Source organism: Vulpes vulpes, chromosome X (genome assembly GCF_048418805.1).
Source record: "Vulpes vulpes isolate BD-2025 chromosome X, VulVul3, whole genome shotgun sequence".
Classification (NCBI taxonomy): Eukaryota; Metazoa; Chordata; class Mammalia; order Carnivora; family Canidae; genus Vulpes; species Vulpes vulpes.
In genome coordinates, this window is record NC_132796.1 from 87,692,836 (window position 1) to 87,711,031 (window position 18,196).

At 38.1% G+C, this 18,196-nt stretch overlaps 1 protein-coding gene across 10 annotated transcripts in view; it reads left to right on the top strand.

The window, feature by feature from the left end:
- DOCK11 (dedicator of cytokinesis 11) overlaps positions 1 to 18,196 on the top strand; it is a 189,608-nt gene that overhangs the window by 123,239 nt on the left and 48,173 nt on the right. For all 10 annotated transcript variants that reach the window (XR_011998218.1, XR_011998219.1, XM_072743983.1 and 7 more), the window contains 7 exons: positions 442 to 551; positions 2,534 to 2,645; positions 9,041 to 9,107; positions 10,591 to 10,638; positions 12,014 to 12,156; positions 13,405 to 13,520; positions 16,262 to 16,399. Coding sequence is in view for 8 of the 10 variants with exons in the window: in XM_072743983.1 (XP_072600084.1) it covers positions 442 to 551; positions 2,534 to 2,645; positions 9,041 to 9,107; positions 10,591 to 10,638; positions 12,014 to 12,156; positions 13,405 to 13,520; positions 16,262 to 16,399 (734 nt within the window). In the remaining 2 variants the exon portion in view is untranslated. The remainder of the gene's footprint in view (positions 1 to 441; positions 552 to 2,533; positions 2,646 to 9,040; positions 9,108 to 10,590; positions 10,639 to 12,013; positions 12,157 to 13,404; positions 13,521 to 16,261; positions 16,400 to 18,196) is intronic.

The following is an 18,196-nucleotide window of genomic DNA, read 5'->3' on the forward strand; positions in this document are numbered from 1 at the left end:
TTTTTTTTTTTTTTTTGCTTAAGTTTCCTTATCTAAGCTTGTTTAAAATGTAGCTTTGGTATACTGACAAAACAGAGGCTAATGAGAAAAACACTGGTTTCTGTTTTTATCTGTCTCCAGTCTTGGATAAGACACTTCCATTTCCTGGGTCCAAATTTCCTTATCTATAAAATTCTCTCTCAGATTGTGTGGCTTTCCTTTATTACTTCCAAGGAACTTCTTGTAGTTTCATACATAGTAAAATATTTCAAGAGGTTAAAAAAATCACCCATTGTTAGGCTTTTTTTGGTGTTTTGATATTATATAGAAACTTCAAATTTTAGTTGACCAAGATCTATCCCCTAAAATCTATCTTTACTTAAATTAACCCAGTACCTACTTTTAAAAATATTTTTTGACCATTCTTTCTGTTGTTAACACAAGGACTTGGCTTTATTCCAGCTTATGGGGCTTTTCAAAATGGACATGGAATTAAAAGGGAAGATTCAAGAGGTTCCCTCATCCCAGAGGGAGCAACAGGATTTCCAGATCAGAGCGGAACTGTCGAAAATGTAAGAACCTAAATATATGGGATAACCCTAGGGATGTGTTGGGCTACAACAATCTTTCTTCTCAAAGGCTTTCTACTCTCCTTATAGCCTCTCTGGATCTGTAAAAAGCGTCCCATAATTCTTGGATATTGCGGTGGTTCCTTCCTATCACAGCAGCTGCTACTTGGATATTTAAAACTGTGGAGGATAAGGCATTCATCATTAAGAGTTCTAACTTTGAATACCTCCCTTAATCCTCACATACTATAATCTGTTCTAGAGAGGGAAGGTTCAAGTTTAAAATATCTAATGCACCTTGTCATTTAAATCCCTTCATGGCAGGGTTAATTCAGCCTTTCATTCTTTTGTAATAGAATAGTTAACATGGGAGAAAAAAAATTAGGTCTCCAAATTGATGATCTTGGTGTCTCATCATCACTTAATCAGAATATGTTCTCTAACATTAAAATTTGGGAGATGTCTGCCTTGAGACAGAAACCTCATTTTATTTTTGAGACAGAGAAGAAGCCAGCGGCAGGGGGCAGGCAGCAAGGAGGGGCAGAGGGCAAGGGAGAGAGAATCTTAAGCAGGCTCTATACCCAGTGCAGAGCCCAACATGGGGCTTAATCTCACCACCCTGATTATAATGACCTAAGCTGAAATCAAGTCAGACACTTACCTAATCAGCTGAGTTACCCTGGCACCTGGGAAACCTCATTTTAGGCCAGTAAAGCCTTGTGACACTACTATGTAAAATCACAGTCATATAAAATTAGGGTTGGAAGGGTGCATAAATATAATAAATTCCAACTCAATTTACAAATGAAAACTGGGTTTGTGACTTAGGACAACCACACAGCTATGGCAGGCCAGACCTGAGCTCAGGTTTTCTGATTCCAGCAATATTTCTCCTTTATCATGGCATTCTTAGTGTGTACCAGAATCACCTGGGGAGGGACCTAATAAAAGCAGATAGCTGGGCCCCACCCCAGAGTTTTTTATTCCATCTGGGATGGGGCTTGCTAATTTGTTTTTCTAAGTTCCCAAGTGATGCTGATGCTGCTGGTTGGGAACCACTCCTTGAGGACCACTGGAGTATACTTCATTGAGCTTGGGGGTAAATAGTAATTTATTCACAAAGGTTCCTATTTCATGTCATTTAGGATTCTGTCAACAGACATTATCATAGGTAAGGCAGATAAAGGACAAAGAAGTTAAAGAACTTGTTAATAATCACACAGCTAGCAAGCATTTAGAACCTAGGTGTTTTGCTCAAAATGAAAATTTGTTCTTAGTAAATCCTAGTTTAGTAATTGCGTATCTCCAGCCCAGTTTAGCTCAACTGTGGAAGTGTTGGTTTTTAATAAGGAAAATTCTTTAGATTATTAATACTCTATTCATATAAATTCCCAAGTAAGTCAGATCTTGGCGTGCTTAATAACTGATATTTTAACAAAAGTCCTTAAATAATGGGAACATCACTAGTTTGTAGATGCTCTAGTTTTGAAATATTACTGGATTCTTCATCATATTATCTTGTAATATTAGCCCTTTAAAAAACATAGATTCCCTGACCTATTATTTGTAGGTTGGATTTTAATTAATAAACTTTGAAAGACTCAAATTAAAAGAGCTTAAAATGGCTCTGTGCTTTGTTATACCTTAGTTAAGTTCCTCCTCCATGTAAAAGCTATTTTTCCTGGAATAGCCACATATGGTTATTTAAGGTTTTTACTACTACTAAGACACAGAACTTATGGGAATGAAACACAGTGTTCATGACTATTATCTTGGTGAAGACCCTCAGATGATTTCTAGTGATACTACTCTGTGCAATAGCAATAAAGAAAGATTCCAGCTCATTTACCTTCCAAGTATGATATAAAATTTGGATTTAGGCTTAGAATTTTCCCAAACAGGACTAATGATACAAATAGTTATTGGGTTAAAGGTTACAGGGAATTATAATATTGTTTCACAAAAGTCCTGTCTTTCTATTACAGACCCGACAGAGTTCTACAAGGAGTAGCGTATCCCAGTATAACCGATTGGATCAGTATGAAATCAGAAGCCTCTTAATGTGCTACTTGTATATAGTAAAAATGATTTCTGAAGGTGAGTTACCAGCATATTAGGCCTGGTCTCTACTAGACATTTACCTTCGCAAGTTCATGCAGTAAATATTTGATCATCATTTGTATGTAGAACACGTACACATTCGAAACAAATCTTTGAAGACTCTGACCTTAAAACATTCCTATATTTCTAACTTAAAATAGGTACATTTTGGTCATAGAGGTTTGATTCTTCTATTTTTTGAATTTAAAACTTGATTTCTAAAATGAAACAATAGTTTTCAAAGTGCTAAACTTTTTTTTTTCATGCAGAGCTTATAATTCAGTAAATGACCGATGTAAATAGAAGGAGGTAATAATAACCAGAAGTCATATTTAATACTTTAGTTTTTATTTAACCCAGGATTTGGAAAACCAGAAGCAAACAAAAAAAAAAGACAGGAAGGGTTTTCTAAGGGTAGGGAATGCCACTTTTATCTTCGTAGCATCACTGATGGTATTGTGTGGTATCAGATTCTTTTTCAGACTCGTTTTTTTCCCTTGGTGTAGAGTTGTACTATTTACTAGTATTAACACTTCTTCATATGATAGAGTAACCAAAGGGTTTTCATAAACTGCATGTCCTCTGGAAGTAAAATCAGGAGGTTATCTTATTCCCAAATACCACATTTATTTATATAATTCCCTCCCTTTTCTTCCTTTTCTCAGTATTTTTACTGAAAAACATGTATGCAGGAATAAAGAACATAAAAGGACCTCGGTTCTGATTACCATTATACATGTTATCATTATATTTTACTTATCTATTTCCTACTTTATTTTTAGTAAATGTTATTTTAAAGTTTTTTTATAATAATACAGGCTATAAAAACAAAATAATTTGATAGCTAGAGACTAAAAATAGATATGAATAGTTCTAGAATATCTTAATAAAACAGTAGAAATATAACTATAATCTTTAAGTTCTAAGACTGTATAATTTAAAGTCAAAGACTATATTGAGACTATATGATGTACCACCCTCTTTTGGGAAAGAAAGAAATAAAGGGAGATCATTTTGAACCCTGGTGGTATTACATTCTGAGAAATAATGGATCAGTTAACAACTATAGCCACAGCTCACTATTTTTGTCTTCCCACAAGGTGAAAAGTGGGCAGACTTGGAAAGTGATGGTTAATGTATATGGGGTTTCTTTTGAAGGTGATGAAAATATTCTAAAGCTGGGGCGATGGTCTACAACTCTTTGAAGATACTATAAACTACCATATTGTGCACTATTTAAATGGTTGAGTATTATGGTACAGGAAATCACTCAATAAATTTGTTTTTTTTTTTTAAAAAGGTCTAAGGGGATCCTTGGGTGGCTCAGTGGTTTAGAGCCTGCCTTTGGCCCAGGGTGTGATGCTGGCATCCCCGGATCGAGTCCCGCGTCGGGCTCCCTGCATGGGGCCTTCTTCTCCCTCTGCCTGTGTCTCTGCCTCTCTCATGAAAAAATAAAATCTTAAAAAAAAAAAAAAAAGGTCTAAGAGGGACACCTGAGTGGCTCAGTGGTTGAGCATCTGCCTTTGGCTCAGGTCATGATCCCAGGGTCCTGGGATCTAGTTCTTCATTGGGCTCCTCACAGGGAGCCTGCTTCTCCCTCTGCCTTTGTCTCTGCCTCTCTGTGTGTCTCTCGTGAATAAATGACTCAAAAAAAAAAAAAAAAGGCCTAAGAGACACATGAAAAAACAACAACAACAACAACAAAAAAGTAGTTGAATACCACCATACCCCAAGGAAAGAAAGTTGGGGGCAGGCAGAGAAAAAAAGGAGGGGGGGGAGAAGAAAAGGAGGGGAGGGGAAGGAGGGGAGGGGAAGAAGGAGGGGAGGGGGAGAAAAAGGAGGTGGGGGAGTTGCATTGCTGACTGCTCCTCTCTTCCACATGTGCACACGTGGACACGTGCACACCACACACACACATGCGCATGTGCGCAACCACATACTGTGATAACCAGTGACAAGTCTCTGGCTGTTTTTTTTAGTGTCATGGATAGGACCATAACTGCTTTGTTTCTTGAGAACTTCATAGTTCCTGCTCCTCTTATAAATGTTGACCTCTCTTGCTGAATATTTGGTCTTTGTTCATTAGATTTCTCTTTCTTATGCTCTTTTTGATTTTTAAAAGCACATTTTTAAAGAAATAGTACACAGTCTGTCACATCTCTTTATCTTTTGTACATGTAAAGTCATATTCATTTTATTCTGAAAAAAATCTACTTCTGGATCTTTCTCAATGGATGTATTCTAGTTGCCTGGTCTTGTAAATTTTTTAGTCTATGTGCATTTAAATGTTGAACTCTTATAAGTCCACACTCTTCAGGTCCTCTCTTGGCTTTAATTGGTTCATAAACAGAGCAACTTAATTTCAACAAAAAGATGGTAGACCTCTTATCAATGGATGTATTCTAGGTGCCTGGTCTTGTCTGGTAAATTTTTTAGTCAGTCTATGTGCATTTAAATGTTGAACTCTTATAAGTCCACTCTTCAGGTCTTCTCTTGGCTTTAATTGGTTCATAAACAGAGCAACTTAATTTCAACAAAAAGATGGTAGACCTCTATCAATGGATGTATTCTAGGTGCCTGGTCTTGTCTGGTAAATTTTTTAATCAGTCTATGTGCATTTAAATGTTGAACTCTTATAAGTCCACTCTTCAGGTCCTCTCTTGGCTTTAATTGGTTCATAAACAGAGCAACTTAATTTCAACAAAAAGATGGTAGACCTCTATCAATGGATGTATTCTAGGTGCCTGGTCTTGTCTGGTAAATTTTTTAGTCAGTCTATGTGCATTTAAATGTTGAACTCTTATAAGCCCACACTCTTCAGGTCCTCTCTTGGCTTTAATTGGTTCATAAACAGTAGCAACTTAATTTCAACAAAAAGATGGTAGACCTCTATCAATGGATGTATTCTAGTTGCCTGGTCTTGTCTGGTAAATTTTTTAGTCAGTCTATGTGCATTTAAATGTTGAACTCTTATGCCCACACTCTTCAGGTCCTCTCTTGGCTTTAATTGGTTCATAAACAGAGCAACTTAATTTCAACAAAAAGATGGCAGACCTCTACACTTCTGTATGGAAGTAGAGGGATTCTAAATTTCCTTCTCTATTTGTGCTATATTTTATTAACTGGCAATAAGTCATTGTTTCAAAGTCTTAGTCATTTGCCAAACTTTTTTTGTTCTTATTGTCTTATTATTTACTGAAAAACAGAATCAGAGTCAGGGGTAATCAGTTACACAGTCTGAATGGACAAGAAGACTGTCCTTTGGTAAAAGAAAAGCATTTTCCTTGAGAGGATAAGGGAAAGCTACTTCTCCCTTTTTCCTGACTGTATCTTGGCTTTTCTCTTGATTACAGACTCAAAGATCAAACTTTGAGTATCACTTGGAGGCTTATAGGCACCATACTCTGTACCTGTAGATTCATTACTATTCTGCTTAACGGATTGTTCAGTGGACAGTGTCTGGTTACTGTAATCTTTTACAGAAAACACATTGTTGCAACGAGCAGTACCAGCCTTCAATCTTCTTTTCCCATTAGATTTTAAGGTATAGTCAAAAGGAAATACAGTTAAAGGGGGCTTTTCCTTTCTCAATGTAAAAGGGGAAAGTGAACTTTTGTTATAATCAGGCATATTTTCCTCTGAAGTTTCAGATATGACTTGAGTAGTTGGGTTTTCTGCAGAAATACTGGAAAGGCTCCAAGAGAAGTCAATATGAGTTTCACACTTTTGTGTGGAGGTCTTCTGGGTGATGATACGTTTCCTTTTTGGCTGGCCAAGCTTGTCTTCATGAAGGTTTGAAACATCTTGAAATCCATCCCCACTTTGAGGATCAAGTGTAGATGTTAAAGGAAAAACTGCAGTTGACTTCTGATTGGTACTGCTCACTGCAGCAGGCTTACTGCTATTAGAAGAAATCTCAGGAGAGATCTGTGGCTCCTCAAAGAGGTCCTGACTGCAAAATGGAATTGCAAACTTTGGACTTTGTCGTCGTTCTTTTTTTCTCCCAGATCTTATCTGTTCAGTATTTGATTGCCTCATCATTTGGATAGGCATATGCATCTGAGCACTTGGGGCAGGCTCCCTGACCGAAAAAACTTGCACAGACCTTTGAGTACAGGGAATAAAGTCATCATCATCGCTATCAGAGTAAGAAAAAGAAGGCTGAAACTGTTGCTGATTCAGTCTCAGTTTTGCAGAAAGCTTTTTATTTTCTTCTCTTAACTTATTCCTTTCTGCAGTAAGCTCAGCAATAAACTGAAGATTTTGTTGCTGAATATCATAAAACTCTTGCTGTAGCGTGTTCCTGTACGTTTCATTCATTGAACAGCGGTCACATACTTTTGCATTTAACTGATTTCGCAAGTCACGAATGGTGCTACTGAGGACTTTCTGTTGTTCGGTCAGCTCTTTAATTTTGGCTATGGAGCCTGTCCACCTCCCGTCTGCCAATCGCTCTTTCCTCAAAGTGGCTAATTTTGCCTGTAAACGGTGTAGCTCTTTATCATGGAGCTCTTTGAGTGCTAGCCAAGTTTTCTTAAACTCGTCAGATGACACATCACAGACACTGAACCGCAATTTATCTTTTACTGAAGGTTTCTTACCACTTCCCCTGTCTCCTCCACCCATGTTCCCTTTCTGCATTCTGTCTCACGGATTTGGGATTTAGAAATGGTGGAGATGGGCTAACGGCTTGACAGTGCTGCCGCCGCTGCCGACAAAATGGCGGAGGAGCTGCTGACTAGAGCTGGGCCGCAGCAGGGATAAGGCTTTCACCCCTTTTACAGACCTTCTATGAAGCTGCCTCTGGGCACACGGCTGGCACAAGGCTGGCTCAGGGATGGATGGAAAGTCCCAACGTTTTGGCGGAAGGAGGTAGGAGTCTTTCGCCAAGAAAAGCCGGTGTGCGGGAGAGGGAAGATGGCGCCTCGGCACCGCGCTTCGACGGGAGGCTGAGAGGCCGGAAACCCGGTGGCTTCTGGGAGATCTGGGCTTCTCTGAGCTAGGCAATAAAAGGCAGGAGCGGGGGGGGGGGGGGACCGGAAGTCCCTGCTCGCTTTATTTTTTTTTTTTTTAATCTAATTTGACGCTATTTCTCATTTGTATTCTTGAGGATCAGCGTTTTAGAAAGTATCAATACTCATGGCTTTAAAAACAGTTGGAAGTAAAGTCAAAATCCCTACATTCCTCCCTCTCCCACCCCCTCCATGTAGCCAACATCGCCTAGTCTTCACAGCCCTCGCTTACCGGTTGTAACTGGAATGGCAGGTTTGTCATTGGACAGTTCTGTTGTACGTATAAGATGTTTACGTTGAAGAGCTACTGGCACCGCTAGCTATATCTGAGTTGCGTAAAAAGGGGATGGAGAGGGGGTGTCTGTCTGACTCAGTGGGTAGAGCATGTGACAGGATCTCGGGGTTGTCAGTTCTAGCCCTAACTTTGGGTGTAGAGATTAGCTAAAAATAAAATCTCTTTAAAAAATAAAAGAGCGTTAAGTGGCGGCAGTTTTTTTTTTTTTCCTTTTCATTTTTTCCCCCCACATCTCAATAAGTCACTGTGTTGGAAGCAAAGGAACCAGTCACAAGAGACGTATATGTGATAGATTTAAGGGACTTTTATATCTGGAATAATTCAGTATGTGTGTGTGGACAAATGGTTAAAAGATAAACAGCCATATTTTTAAGAGTTTATTTGAGCAAAAATTGATCAGAATCAGGTAGCATCCAATCTAGCAGATAGAAAAAAGGCCTGAGGAGCTATACAAAATGAAAGACTTTTAGAGGTAGAAGGGAGCTGGAACAACGAAGTTTATACAGGGGGGAAAAAAGTGGGTTGGATGTGCTTAGCATAAAACTATTTAACATCATTTTCGTTCATCCTGTTGTTTTCTTTTTAACTCTGTGTGTGTTTACATAATACCAGGGCTTCAGAGTTTATAATGCAAAGGCAAAGAGAGAAAAAAAATCTCTCTTATAAAGTTTAAAGTTCTCAAACTTTTTGGTTCACAGAGCCCCTTGAGTAGCAGGCAAAGGTACTTGACCCTCTGGAAAAATACACATAAGCATACCATGTTGCATAAAATTTTAGGAAGTTCATTAAAAAACCCCAGGTCTGTTTCCCTTCCTCCGTCTTCAGGGACGATATGAAGATTAGTGTCAGCCATCCAAAAGAATATTTACAAAGTAAATTATTGTTAAAGCAATCACAGATAAACCAATACATTTGGAATTAACTTAAATACAGTGTGTATTGAGCAATGAGATGGGAGAGGAGGATATAGATGAAACAACTGGCTGTGAGTTGATGGTTGTTGAAGCTAGGTTATTGGTACTTTGGGGTGCACTGTGTTATTTGCTCTACTTGTTTCAAGATCCACCACTTTATTCCATTTTCAGATACTCTCTTAACTTACTGGAACAAAGTATCTCCTCAGGAGCTCATAAACATTCTCATACTTCTAGAGTAAGTTATATTAATATATTTTTGTAAATTTTCTTCTTATTTGGGGGATAAAATATTACCTTTTTTCCCCAACAGCTTATTTGCTAATAATGTAGGAAATATTCAACTATTTTGGTAGCATCAAGGCTAGCACATAGGTTCTTCACATAGATAGAAGGAAACATGGAGATGGAATACTTAAGATATCAGAGAAATTAGCTAATAATAGACCATCTTTCAGCCCAGCAGCAGTCTTTCTGGACTGGAAAACTAGAAGTGGCATCAGCTGTCCAAAAGCATTCATTTGGAGCAGATGCTGGCTTAATGGAGCAGCTTCAAGGACTGGAATTTAGAATTTGTACTCCTCTGTAGAGCTGAGTAACCCTACCAACTTGAGAAATGCATATATATATTCATCTCCATTTCAAGGCAGTTGGGGGAAAACCCAGTCTTATTTCCTAGGTGGTGGTGGGAACTTGCCCTAGATAGTTTGCTGAGCTATTTGTACATCCTGATTGAAAGCTAAAAAAAAAAAAAAAAGAATGAAATGTAAGAAATTTTTAAATAAATAGCACACAGGGGCTCCTGGCTGACTCAGTCGGTAGAGCATGTGACTCTTGATCTCAGGGTCATGAGTTCAAGCCCCACTTTGGGCATAGAACTTACTTTAAAAATAAATAAAATAAAATAATTAATAGCACACATAAATGATGTTTTTATGTGCATGTCCTTCAAAACAAAAAGGATAACCAGTACATATTAAAGTCTTTCAAAATTTTGCAGAAAGTGTCAGTAAACAAATGACAGTTAAGATATTAAAAAACTATACTGAAATATTTACTGATGAAAATATATGATGTTGGGGATTTGCTTCCAAAAAATACAAGAGATAGGGAGGGTGGAGGGAGAGCATGGAACCTGTTCAGAGTGTAGGATAAACAAGAATGGCCATAAGTTGATAACTGTTGAAGCTGGTGGGTGCTGGGTATGTGGGGGTTTAGTATGCTATTTTCTTTACTTCTGTATGTGTTTGAGATTATGAATAATGGAAGGTATCTTAATGCCATTATAAAAATATAGCAGTTGCTCCAATTTTTAAGGCTTAAGAAACTTTTTATTTAGGTATTAGTGGCTAAGCTGGAGATTTTTGCTCTGAAACCTTATAGAGCACGATGTAGAATCATCATTTGCATTGACAACCTTTTTATTTTTTTATTTTTTATTTTTTTTCACTGACAACCTTTTTAAATTTGGCTAGAATTGTATGTGAAGACATAGAGCTTTTTGTTGCTAATGTTGGTATAGCAAGTAAATCTAGAAAGATATAATATGGCAAACCCACAAGTAGTTAATGTGTATATGTCTGTAAACCAAAGCATATTATTGTAGTATGATTTAAATAGGCCATTCTTTGTTTGAAAACTCATGCGAGTTTTCAAATACTACTTGTTAAAATGCAAAGCAAGGCAATATCTTACTAACATGCTGTTGTTTTTCTTTCTAGAGTATGTTTGTTTCACTTTAGGTATATGGGAAAAAGAAACATAGCAAGGTAATTCCCACGGCAATTTCCACTTTTTTCCTTCTCTTCCAACAGAGGGCAGTCTTGATCATGCCATATAAAACCTAGATTCTTCATTTTGTGTTAACATGAGTTTGCTTATGGTTTATTTAATATGTCTGAACTCAAATTGTAAATTAAACTAGCGTGAAATGATGTATTTTTAAGTTTTCCAAAGGGTAGTAATTAGCCTGATATGCAGAGTTTCTGTTCTAATCCTAGAACAGATGCTTGTCTTTTCGGAAAGAGGTGAGAAAGGCCTTAGATCCAGGAGAAGGCAGGAAATCATAAAATGGGAACAACTGTAAGGTCTGTACTTTTATCAACAACCTGTCAATATTGACTTCAGTTGCTAAGGTAAATAGAAATCCCCAACAGCGGCTGGGATGTGCATTCTATATTAGCTCTTTTCTACTTTTTGCCACCTATGTCTTAATGAAATAAATACTTCAAAAATGTTTGGGGGAACCTAAGGAAAAGATTACTTATTCCAGTAAGATCTATTTTAGGGGTAGAATTAAGGAACTCAAATAGAGTCCTTTTTATTTTAAGTTAAATTCCATGGCACTTCTAAAAACCAAAGGGGCACTTTGGATGGAGGTTATTGCTCGATGTTGGGAACATCCTAATAATGCATAATTCAGGTGACGATTTCCACTGTCTTTCCCTGTGACTGGAACTGGCATGGTAACTACCACCACGAACCTTACTTAACCTCTACAATTCTGCTCATTCTCCCATTCTGTTCACTAGAGGAAAGACAAACTCTTCCTCAGTTCCCAGACGACCCAGCTGTAATTTTTTTAAAAAAAGGAACCTTAAAATCTAAAGAAAACAAAAGTTGGCCCATCCTAGTAACAGACATGTTTACAGAGTAAAAATTTCTGATCCAGGTATAACTCCAGTCCAGGAACAGATCAAATTGGCATTCTTTTTTGCACACCTAACCCCAGAAATCCTCCCCACCTCATTTTTACCTCTGAGTATCCCTCTCATTCTTTCCTGGGACTCTTGCCCTGCCTCACCTTTTGAAAAAAAGCTTGAACCTTCTGAAGTGTTGGCCACTTGACTCTGATTTTTTGAGGGGAGGGAGGGAAGTAAGAAACTTTTTCTAAATTCCTTAATTATATTCTCATAGCAAAAGTTCTTTTAAATATCCATGAAAACATCATACAATTTCCAGTGCTGCCTCATTTCAGCCAAGTAATAGTAGATAGAGTATTGAACATGATATGCTGTTGATGTGGAAACCTAGTCATGTATTAGGTTGTTGTTTATTTTTTATTTTTTGTTGTTGTTTTTTTTAATCTAACATTGAGATCTAGTATTAGAGTACTCCATTTCCTAACTTTAAAATTCACTTTAGGGTGCATGATGCCTGGCTGTCAAAGCACTTTGGAATAGACCGAAAATCACAAACCATGCCAGCTCTGCGAAACAGATCAGGAGTAATGCAGGCCCGACTTCAGCATCTTAGTAGCCTGGAAAGTTCGTTTACACTTAATCACAGTAAGTGAAAATGTGGGTAGGATAGTCATTTGAAATATACATGTAATACCATGTAACCTTGAAGAAATTCTAGCTTAAATTGCCAATACGATTGGAAATGCTTTTGCACACATGGATATCTTTGCATACCTCTGTGTTTATATACAGTCATTTCATCATGCATGAATATCTGACAATACATGCGTGGATTTTCCAGCAATTTTTAGGTAATAGAGGTTTTTCTCTTAGTTTGGTATTAAAGAAATTAATTTTTCCCACTGAATTGCTGTTCCCATCATATTATTTTACACTGGATATCCTTCATTCCTACTGTTAAACTCCAGTGCAAATAATGGCATCTTAATATAATAATATATATTTGTTTAATATATATAATATCTGTTCATTTGATGATTTTAAAGGATTACATCTGCTGAACTGACTGCAGAAATGAAAGAACTGTAAATACTATTTTGACCAAGGTATATTTCACATGTGTTGAAATATTGACAAGGAGAATATGACAAGGAGAGAAATGTTGACCAGTGAGGGAAGCTAGAGGGTTATATAAATGGAAGCAGTCCTCTGAAAAGCAAATATTAATAAAAAGTCAAAGAGAAATCTTTCATTTCCATACTGTCCTCTGGAGGTTGCAGAAAAGGAAGTCAGCCAAACTGGCTTTGTGATAAGGACTAATAATAAAAACAAATGTCTTGAGCAGATGGACCCTGAACTAATAATAGACTCAAAACCTTTAAAAAAATGCAAGTTTTATAGCTGTAGGCTTTGCTCTTGTCACTTTAAAAAGGTAATGGAGCTACTTCCTTTGGTTGCCCCAGATGCTTTGTTTTTCTTCTGATCTAGAAACAAGTCCCCTAACAGTGGCATAATTGGAAACATCTGGCCACAGGGCACCACAGAATGTGATGTCGCTGACTGTCTATGATTTCTCATTTTCGCACACATAATTTCCCATGTTATTTCCCATCCCTGAAATCTTGTCTCCAAAGAAGCAGGCACCTAATTATGTGTTGCAGAGTTGTTGATACGGAGCTGAAGTAAGAATGAGTGAAACTGATTAACCAGGATCATATTTGATTAAGGAATAAATGCAAGGAAGCTCATTAGGTCTGCGGATATTGAGAGCCTCCTTTCTTCTTGCTTGTGTCTCTCTGAGTCTTTGAGGGGGGGAATCATTCAAAACTGATACGTGAATCTCTACATTGGGCAGTTTGCATTTACTTTTTTTTTTTTTTTTTTAAATCTTAGGCTCTGCGACAACCGAAGCAGACATTTTCCATCAGGCACTCCTCGAAGGCAATACTGCTACTGAAGTTTCCCTCACAGTGCTGGATACCATCTCGTTTTTCACCCAGTGTTTCAAGGTAAAAATGAAGAGTTAGAATTTAGTTGGTGTCATAAAGAAGACGTTATATATAAATTAATTAGAGAAAGCATAGTGTAGGGAAAAAGTCCCTAATAAACTGTCTAGAAACTTAGATGACAGACCTCATTTGGCTACTATGTGACCTTGGGGATCCACGGAGACTTACCTGCCACATTCGTAAAGGGAGGGGTTTGGGGTCATTTGCCCTTATGCTTCCTTCTACCTCTGAACTTCCGTTGTTTGATTTTTTGTGTGTGTTTTAAAAATGTTTTCTGTCACTCTTTTATTAATATATCCAGCAACTTTCAGCTTGAATTAGGATTGAACCAGTTTGCCCAAATACTCATGGCAATAAGGTGTTTTGTCAGGCTTGATGATGTCCAGGCGGGCTGGCTGGCTTCCCTGGCCAGGCATTCAGTGCTTTTTTTTTCTCAGATGTTTGCCTCTGGACACAAATTGGCATTGCTAGGATTTTAAAAAGAAGGTTAAGGCAATGATCTTGCAGGGTTGTTGAGGAAGCAAAATGAGATGATAAGAGGGTGCTTTGAAGAGTATAAATTATGTTACTGTCAAATAATGTGACATTAGCAGAACTCAAAAGTAAAAAATCTTGTTTGCTTTCCCTTGAGTTACACAGGTCAATTATTTTCATCCATCTTCTCTATGTAATGCATTTAATTGCTTCAGCCCTCCAGGTTGTCCTTTTTTTTTTTTTTTTTTTGAGAGAGAACGCACCACATGTGGGTGGGGGTGGGGAGCAGAGAGAGAGAGAGGGAGCTCCCACGTGGATCCCAACTCAGGGTTCAATCTCACAACCTTGAGATCATGACCTGAACTGAAACCCAGAGTTGGATGTGTAACCTCCTGAGCCACTCAGGTGTCCCATAGCCTTCCAGGTTTACTATGGAATCCTGACCTGGGCTTTTCAGAGGCTTATAAGGGAAAATGAAATTAGATATTAATAAGAAATAGGCTACAGAATCCCTTTATCAAGTAATAAGTTTGTTCTAATTAAAATGCAGCCTAAATTCATTTTTATTGTGCCAATAAATAAGAAGGACATCTTAAGGCTCACATTGTATTCCTTCCTCCTATTCAGATCCTTCTTACTTAACAAATAAGTGTCTTGGCAGATGTCAGGCACTATCCCAAGTGCTTTACAAATATTAACTCACTTTTCTATTGTGAGGCTGGGGGTGAGAAAGGGGAGTGATTGCAAATGAGCACCAGGGATCTTTCCGAGATAAGGAGAGTACACTAAAATTGGACTGTGATGGTTGAAAAACTCTGTAAATTTCATTAAAATAATTAAATCATATACATAAAATGGGTAAATCTTATGGTACACATATTATACCTCAATAAACTAACAAATAGGAACTCACTTTTATTTTTAGAAATTCTTTAAAGATTTTATTTGTTTGAGAGAGACAGAGCGAGTGAGTATATTCCCAGTGAGAGGGAGAAACAGACTCCTCCTGAGCAGGGAGCCTGACATGGGGCTCGATCCTAGGACGTTGGGATGAAGACCTAAGCCAAAGGCAGACGCTTAACCAACTGGGCCACCTAGGCACCCCTTCACTTTTAATCCTTGTAATAGCTCTATGATACAGATACTATGATTATTCCTCTTGTAAAAATTAGGAAACTGAGGTTCACAGGGAAGTTATGTCACATAACTTAGCAGAACCAGGATTCAGAGCTAGGACAGTCATTAAAAGAATCCATGCTTTTTTTTAAGGTTTATTTATTTATTTTAGAGAATGAGTGGGAGGAGGGACAGAGGGAGAGAGAAAATCCTCAAGCAGACTCCCTGCCGAGTACAGAGCTGGCCTCCAGGCTCCTGGGACCCAGAGATCATGACCTGAGCCAAAATTAAGAGTCAGATGCTTAACTCACTGAGCCACCCAGGCACCTCATGAATCCATACTTGTAACCATTACACCCTGAGCCAAAGTAGACTAAAGAAAGAACCAGAAAAGTTTTATACCATTCAGGGATTCTGGGTGTTGATGTTACCGTTATACCTAGTCTGTTCAATTGTGATACCTGCTATTGAGCAATATACTGCTTAATATTAATAGATTAAAAAGGGCACCTGGCTGGCTCAGTCAGTGGAGCATGCATCACTTGATCTCAGGGTGGTAGGTTTGAGCTCCATGTTGGGTGGAGAGATTACTTAAAAAGAATAAGCTTTTTGAAGAAAAATATTAATAGGCTAGTAGTGTTTTCTACTAACCTATTAGTAGGTATACTAACCTATAACTAGTTCTGCATTTGCTATGCTACATTGGAATTTTTTTTTTTCATCTACTTAAAATGATGGAATTAAGTGCAGTTGGAGTTTATGCAGCGTTTTGAGATTTCCAAGTTGAAAGATGGCACAAATGTTTTTAAGTTATATTTAACTTTTTGTTTTTCTGAAACTTTCAAGCAGTGCTTTGATAAACAGGTATGGTAAAGTTGACTCTCTCATTTGGGGGAGTGGGGGATGGCATAAACTATTTCTGCAAGATGTATTTTTTAAAGATTTTATTTATTAATTTGAGAGAGAGTGATAGCATGAACAGGAGGTAGGGCAGAGGGAGAGGGAGAACCAGGCTCCCCACTGAGCAGAGAAACTGATGCAGGGCTTGATCCCAGGACCCCAGGATCACAACCTGAGCTGAAGGCAGAAGCTTAACCAACTGAGCCACCCTAGCGCCCCAACGTGTTGTTTGTTTGTTTTATGTTTTATAGAGTCAACTTTTAAATAATGATGGCCACAACCCATTAATGAAAAAAGTATTTGATATTCATCTGGCTTTTCTTAAAAACGGACAATCTGAAATGTCGCTGAAACATGTTTTTGCCTCCCTGCGAGCTTTCATCAGTAAGGTAAGGAGAAAAGCTTTATAGCTGCTAGCAGGCTCCATCTGTAGCAGGCCAGAAAGAGGGCAATGAGACCACTATGTTGATATCCATGAACCTCAGACAACAAAGCTATTAAGTACTGCCTTTGTAATCCTGGGTACGGAAGGGCAAAATACACAAAAGGGGCCCAGCCAGGGACCCCTTAAAGTCTAAACATGCTGTTATTTCACCTTGCCATTCCTTCCCCTTTCCAGCAGGCTCCTTTGAAAAGTATCATTTTCAAATTACCAACTTTGCCAGTTTTACTTTTAGTTTGCTTCTCTTTTTTTAAGGTTTTATTTATTTATTCATGAGAGACACAGAGGCAGGATCCCTGTGGGGAGCCTGATGCGGGACTCGATCCCAGGACCCCAGGATCACACCTTGAGCCAAAGGCAGATGCTCAACCCCTGAGCCACCCAGGCACCCCCAGTTTGCTTCTCTTGAAAGTCTTCTCATGCTGAGGATACAAACGTTAATCAGTGCATTCATGTATAAGCCCTTGGAAAGCAGAGACCAGGTTTCTTAACCGCAGGGTCTTGTATGATATCCTGCAAATGATAGGCACTCAGTACAGGTTCAGATGAATGAATTCTGCCTCTCAGTGCTAATTGTATCTGCTGGCTTTAAATTTTCAGGCTGCTTACCTCATCTCAACAAAACCTCAGACCAGGCTTTTAGGAATAAATCTGACCGAAACTGATAGCAAAAATTTATTTCTGGTCTGTTTTTGATAGCTTTTAAATGTAATAAAAAGCATTATAAAACATGATGGAGTTAAAATTATGGAAAGCTACAGTCTAGGCCTCTACTCTGGCATGTATAACTCCAACAAGACAAATTCAATTAAATGATTTGTGTAGTGGAATAGCTAAGCATGGAAAACTTTTTTTGTCATCATTATTTGTATGACAGCTTATTGCTTTTACTTGATATAGAACTTAAGTGGATTTGAAGGTTGTTTTTAATTGCCACTCCTTGATATAATTTTGAATAAAGAGGTATGTGGAGAACTGAATTCAACACAAGCATGTTATAAGAAACTAAGGGAAATAATTCAGAATAATTCATCAACCAAACAGTTAAAGGGTAGGAACTTATTGGTGTTAGACAATGTGTCAGGGATACAGTCCCAGGGCTTAACGTCCAGTAGAGGGAAACCTACACACATATGTGGACACACATCCACAAATACCACTAGAATAAGAGAAGTCTGTACAGGGATCTGAGGGTGGGCAGAAGGGGAAATGTTCTAATTTAGCAAAAGTTCCTCTGTAGTGGTAGAGATAGAACTTAGTAAGGACTGAGCAAGAGATGAGACTGAAGAGGTTAATGGGGACCAGATGATTATGTACTCATCTTAGGAGTTAGACTTCATCTTTGAGGCCTCAGGGAACATGGAACCAGCAGAATTAGATTTGTATTAAGAGAAGATTGATGTGGGTGGGGGGAAACTCTCTCAAAAGTAGTGTGGAGGGACGCCTGGGTGGCTCAGTGGTTGAGAGTCTGCCTTCGAGTCCCACGTTGGGCTCCTTGCATGGAGCCTGCTTCTCCCTCTGCCTGTGTCTCTGCCTCTCTGTGTGTGTGTCTCTCATGAATAATAAAATCTTTAAAAAAAAAAGTAGTGTGGAAGGTGGATGGGTGGCAATACCAAATAAAGGCAGGAAAAAGACTTACTATAGTGAGCTGGATAAGAGATGAGAACCTAGAGTAAATGATAGTGACAGTGAAGATGGAAAGTCAAAGGCAGACATAAAACATGGTAAGAAAATTGAATCAATA